The following is a 6,385-nucleotide window of genomic DNA, read 5'->3' on the forward strand; positions in this document are numbered from 1 at the left end:
GTGGGCTCCAAACTCTCCTAAGAGCCCAGCGGCTGCCAATGTGGATGACCGTGTCTGAGTGTGAAAACCGATCCTGCCGCGCAGACAGGATTACGTTGGATTACAACTCAGCACATTCACCTCCGGGGCTGTGGCCAGCTTCAGGCAAGGGGGGGTGGGGGTGGGGGGTGGGGGGTGTTGTCTCTGGGCAGCCAAACAAAGCCAGGAGAAAGCCATTGTTCTCGGCACGGCCTCCCTTCCCCCTCCCCCTCCAGCACCCCCCCCCCCCCCACACACACGCACACCCTTCCCCCTTGCCCCCACTCCACAGCGACACCTCTCTGTATTCAGATGTGTCTGGTATTGATCCTGTGACACAGATGACAGATGTCTCAGCCCATCTCTGTCACAGGATCCTATTAAATCCCCAAAAGGTTACAACGGCACTCTTTAGAAGAACAACTGCCTCTCTCCCCTCCCAACCCTCTCTCTCTTTCTCTCTCTCTCTCTCTCTCCCTCTCTCTCTCTCTCTCTCTCTCTCTCTCTCTCCCTCTCTCTCTCTCTCTCTCTCCCTCTCTCTCTCCCTCTCTCTCTCCCTCTCTCTCTCTCTCCTCTCTCTCTCTCTCTCTCTCTCTCTCCCTCTCTCTCTCTCTCCCTCTCTCTCTCCCTCTCTCTCTCCCTCTCTCTCCCTCTCTCTCTCTCAGTCCATTTGTACATACAGACAGAAAGGCAGCAGCCTCCCACTGAGGGGGCCATGCTTCAGTAACCTGCGTTGTGACAGAGCCGCACAGCTACTTGATTATGTGGCCGTGGTGACAGCAGCACGGGACAGATCCAGAGTCCACCGCTACATCTTGCTGCTCAATTTAATTATGCTGCGTTTTCCCGGTGCCTGTCTGTTTGCTGCGTGGAGAGATGTGAGGCTGGGAGCAAGGGAGGGAGGGAGGGAGGGAGGGAGGGAGCAAGGGGATGGGATGGCAGTGAGAGACAGAGCTACAGTATCGATTCCTTGAGGTTGGAGACAGAGACTGCGAAAGGGAGTGCATTTCAAATCGATGGTGAATTCCACGTCTAATGAGCCACCTGCATTCCTCCTGCCTCGGGGGGACGGGGCGTCATGGGCTCAAATGGCCGTCCGTGTGTAGCTGTTCTTTACTCTTGCGTTCCCTCTCGGTACTTCAACAGTAATGGCCATCGATCCATCACACATCCAACCCCTTTGTTAGCGGAGCCGGAGTTGCAACCGGAGCAGGGTTTCTTTTTTCACTTTCACTTGTTGTCGGAAAGTCTAGGAAGGCATCGCAGGAGTCGTTTGAGACCGTACACTGTTTGTACGTGTGTGCGTGTGTGTGTGCGTGTGTGTGTGTGTGTGTGTGTGTATCCTCCCAAGCAAAGGTGGTCCTGGGTAGCATGTGTGTGTGTGTGTGTGTGTGTGTGTGTGTGTGTGTGTATGTGTGTGTGTGTGTGTATTTTCCCAGTCTGACCATGTTGTGTGTGTGTGTCCTCCCTAGGAAAGGTGGTCCTGGGTCCCCCTCGTCTCTACCAGGACCTCCAGGAGCTGCAGCATGACCTGTCAGTGGTGGAGGAGGTCACTCTGCTGGTGGGCACGCTCCAGGGCACCTACCAGGTACACACACTTACACACCGACCAGGTACACACACCTAGACACCTACCAGGTACACCCCTCTGTACACCTTACTGGTCAGGGCCATCTCCTCTGGACTCATGTATCGCCCCACACAGCCAGACCTGGACCGTCTCCTCTATACTCATGTATCACCCCACACAGCCAGACCTGGGCCGTCTCCTCTGGACTCATGTATCGCCCCACACAACCAGACCTGGACCATCTCCTCTATACATGTATCGCCCCACACAGCTCAGACCTGGACCGTCTCCTCTATACTCATGTACCACCCCACACAGCCAGACCTGGGCCGTCTCCTCTGGACTCATGTATCGCCCCACACAGCCCAGACCTGGACCATCACCTCTATATTCATGTACCACCCCACACAGCCAGACCTGGGCCGTCTCCTCTGGACTCATGTATCGCCCCACACAGCCAGACCTGGACCATCTCCTCTATACATGTATCGCCCCACACAGCCCAGACCTGGACCATCTCCTCTATATTCATGTACCACCCCACACAGCCAGACCTGGGCCGTCTCCCCTGGACTCATGTATCGCCCCACACAGCCCAGACCTGGACCATCACCTCTATACTCATGTATCGCCCCACACAGCTCAGACCTGGACCATCTCCTCTATACATGTATCGCCCCACACAGCTCAGACCTGGACCATCTCCTCTATACTCATGTATCGCCCCACACAGCCAGACCTGGACCGTCTCCTCTATACTCATGTACCACCCCACACAGCCAGACCTGGGCCGTCTCCTCTGGATTCTTGTATCGCCCCACACAGCCCAGACTGCCTCCATGCAAATGACCTACTTCAAAAACATACACTGCAGCCTGACCTTCACAAACCAAAAAGCTTTTTACTCTTTAAACCACTTTCATTTGCAGCTAAACAAATTATTCATAAACTAGCTTTTCCAGCATACTGTTTGAAAATGTATCAGCTGTAAGGTGTTGCTGTCTTCTGAAACCCACCTAAACATAGGTCTAAGCCCCTGACAACACACCCCGACAACACACCACAGCATTACAAGAAGGTAGAGAGAGTGGAAATTCAATAATTCATGAACAAAGTGTTGTTTTGTTAAATTGCCAGGGTGTACTACAACAGATCAGAATAAGGAAGGAAGAGAGGACTCATGTGGGGGGAACTCTTTCAGGGAACCTTCACATAGAAAATCAAAAACAAGATTTAAAATGTAATTAAAAAGAGATCAAAGACAAAAAAAAAAGCTACAAATGCCTCCGGAATCATAAGTTGATAAAGGCCTACATTTTCTGGATATCCCCATGCCAACAGTTATCCAGTGATACACTGTTGAGGGAAGGTAGATCATAGATAGTGTCAGACACATTTGTATGTGTGTGTGTGTGTGTGTGTGTGTGTGTGTGTGTGTGTGTGTGTGTTTGTTTGTGCCTGCATGCGTGCGTACACATGTGTGTGTGTGTGTGTGTGTGTGTGTGTGTGTGCCTCTGTAAAAAGAACAGAGGAGCCCCCCCCCCCCCCCCCCACTGTGAGCTCAGCTGTGTTCAAATCAGGACACTTCCCAGTAGTAGGCCTAGCCTGCCACCAACCAACACTGCCAAAGTGTGTACTCCAAAGTGTGTACTCCAGAGTGTGTACTCCAGAGTGTGTACTCCAGAGTGTATACTCCAGAGGGTTTACTCCAGAGTGTGTACTCCAGAGTGTGTACTCCAGAGTGTATACTCCAGAGGGTTTACTCCAGAGTGTATACTCCAGAGTGTATACTCCAGAGGGTTTACTCCAGAGTGTGTACTCCAGAGTGTGTACTCCAGAGTGTATACTCCAGAGTGTATACTCCAGAGTGTGTACTCCAGAGTGTATACTCCAGAGTGTATACTCCAGAGTGTGTACTCCAGAGTGTATACTCCAGAGTGTATACTCCAGAGGGTTTACTCCAGAGTGTGTACTCCAGAGTGTGTACTCCAGAGGGTTTACTCCAGAAATCACCAGAGAGCCACACGGGGTAAATGGTGGTTATTTGGCTCTCTAATCTTAACGAGCGGCCATGTTCTCAGAAGGAGAGGCTGAGTCCTGGCCTCTCTCCAAATCACAGATTTTCACACTCGACCCAGTTATCATCAAAATGTCCACCAAACAAATATGGGAAATACTTTTGCATGGCTCATTGACTTCAGTAAATGGATTTGATTCTATTTGACTGCAGGGACTATGGGCTATATGATGTTATGGTTGAAGGTATAAAAGTGCTTCAGCTGTGGCTTGATGTAAAGCTCAATATTGCATAGTAGTATTATAATATGAGCGCTTTGGGGGAGGGGTGTGTGTGTGTGTGTGGGTGTGTGTGTATGTGTGTGTGTGGGGGGGGGGGGTCATTTCAAAAGTGAGCCTGTCACAGTGGAGGCTGGTGGAGGTAGAAAATCAGAGGACTGGTTCATTCCATGCATTATAATGAGCCCATCCTCGGATTTCTGCCTCCACCAGCCTCCACTGTGACAGACTCACTTCAGCCATGGCTTGATGTAAAGCTCAATACTGCAGGATGCTTTTATATGAGCGTGGGGTGTGATGTATATGACAACAATATGTAATGATAGCATCGTCAGCGTCGTGCCTGGATGGTGATGTACGGTGTATAGTATGAATGGTGTACAGTATGAATGGTGTACAGTATGTACGGTGTACAGTATGTAGGGTATACAGTATGTAGGGTGTACAGTATGAACAGTGTACAGTATAAACGGTGTACAGTATGTAGGGTGTACAGTATGAACGGTGTACAGTATGTAGGGTGTACAGTATGTAGGGTGTTCAGTATGCAGGGTGTACAGTATGTAGGGTGTACAGTAGGAACGTGTGAAATGTGATGGCTTTGAACACAAGCAGGGAGAAATACAGTGTGTGTGTGTTGGAGTGTGTATACAGGACAGGTCACTATATTGTTTATTTCAATATGTTAGAAGGAATGAAGCACAGCTGAAATGCATGTCCTTGTGTGTGTGTGTGTGTGTGTGTGTGTGTGTGTGTGTGTGTGTGTTTGGATCATAGACCCTGAACTACATAACTATCTATCTTCTGTCAACTATCACGATGACAGCTGACTGTGTGTGTGTGTGTGTGTGTGTGTGTGTGTGTGTGTGTGTGTTTGGATCGTAGAACCTGAACACGACGGTTGGCCCAGGACTGGTGCTTGGCGCTCCAGAGGCTGATTCGGATCAAGGAGGACCAGCTCCAGAGTGCCAACAAATGCCGCTTACGCCTGCAGGTCCCTGGCAGACCCGACAAGTGAGTAGAACCACCCTTTACCCCCCACAGACCACGGACCACGGACCACGGACCACACTCAGGGGCTTGTGGTTCTGTAAAGCCCAGCCCACAGCACCTCTCTCTGTCGGCTTTTCATCCTCTAGTTTTTATTCTTGTATGATTTTATGATTTAAAGAGGCCAATGTGAACGGCGAAAGACATGTTTTACACCATGGGCTTGACTCCCAGTAAACGGGTTGCTGATGAAATTGCCTCATCCATAACTCGGAAAACAGGCCGTCACTCGCAGCATTAAAAGATAATAGCTGGTGACAAACATTTTAATGTGCCTCGGTGCGGGCGTTATGATGATGAAGGAGCCCGCCACCGCTTTCACTTACCCTCCCTCACACACACACACACAGCTGGCTGGCCAATGGGAAGACCCCGCCTGCACGCACACGGACGGATCATTACCTGGTCATTCAGAAAGTCACTGACTTCAAAGCTCAAATTGAATAATTGGCAGCATTAGCGGTGCTGTTCAGGAAGCTCCGGCCATTCATCATGTGTTCCTTCACCTCCTCAGCTGCACTGAATGTCTTTTTGTTCCATAACTGGAGTTTTTTCAGCGGCCGTGGCCATTGTGCTCCCTTTGCTAGGTGTGAAGTGGTCTTTTAAGGGGGGGGTCATTTAGTCATATTTACGCGTTGACATGTGAGGTCGCCATTGTGGAGCCATGTATGAGTCACTGTGGAGTGCATGTGAATGTGCTTGTTATAAAAGTGGCTCTGGACTCCGAGGGGGGGGGGGGGGGGGGGTGGATGAAGGAGAGGGGAGGGGAGGGGAGGAGAGTACGGGAGGGGGAGAGGAGGGGATGAGAGGGGAGGAGAGGATGGAGAGACGAGAGGATGGAGAGGAGATTACAGGAGGCGGGGAGAGGAGGGGATGAGAGGAAAGGAGGAGAGGAGACTACAGGAGGGGGAGGGGAGGAGAGTATGGGAGGGGGAGAGGAGGGGATGAGAGGGGAGGAGAGGATGGAGAGACGAGAGGATGGAGAGGAGATTACAGGAGCGGGAGAGGAGGGGATGAGAGGAAAGGAGGAGAGGAGACTACAGGAGGGGGAGGGGAAGGGAAGAGAGGAGACTACGGGAGGGGGAGGGGAAGGGAAGAGAGGAGAGTACGGGAGGGGGAGAGAGAGGGAAGCCAGATTAGTAGAGCTGTGGCTGCTAGTGTGGAGAATAACAAAGGGCAGAAGGGGAGAGGAGAGGATGGAAAAGGAGAGGAGAACTGAGTCCTCTCTGGCCCACTGATAACATCATTAGCAGCAGCACGAACCAGAGACTCTGTGCCGGACATGTTTATATCAGCTACAGAATATGAATATATTTAACAGTACATCAGCCCTCAGACCCACACTCTGTCACGTCGGCGAAGCAGGTTACCACATCCTCACTGTGGGAGGGGCAAATTAGCTTCCAGGAATCAGTGAATATAGACCTAGCGAGTGCACCCTAGCGAGTGCAC

The 6,385-nt window shown here is 51.1% G+C and overlaps 1 protein-coding gene across 1 annotated transcript in view; it reads left to right on the forward strand.

The window, feature by feature from the left end:
• arhgef10la (Rho guanine nucleotide exchange factor (GEF) 10-like a) overlaps positions 1–6,385 on the forward strand; it is a gene marked incomplete at both ends in the record, with an annotated part of 98,055 nt that overhangs the window by 29,573 nt on the left and 62,097 nt on the right. Inside the window, 3 exon segments of the mRNA XM_083668535.1 lie at positions 1,491–1,606; positions 4,769–4,786; positions 4,788–4,897. Coding sequence (XP_083524661.1) covers positions 1,491–1,606; positions 4,769–4,786; positions 4,788–4,897 — 244 coding nt within the window.

This window comes from Argentina silus (assembly GCF_951799395.1).
Source record: "Argentina silus genome assembly, chromosome: 4".
In the NCBI taxonomy this organism is placed as follows: Eukaryota; Metazoa; Chordata; class Actinopteri; order Argentiniformes; family Argentinidae; genus Argentina; species Argentina silus.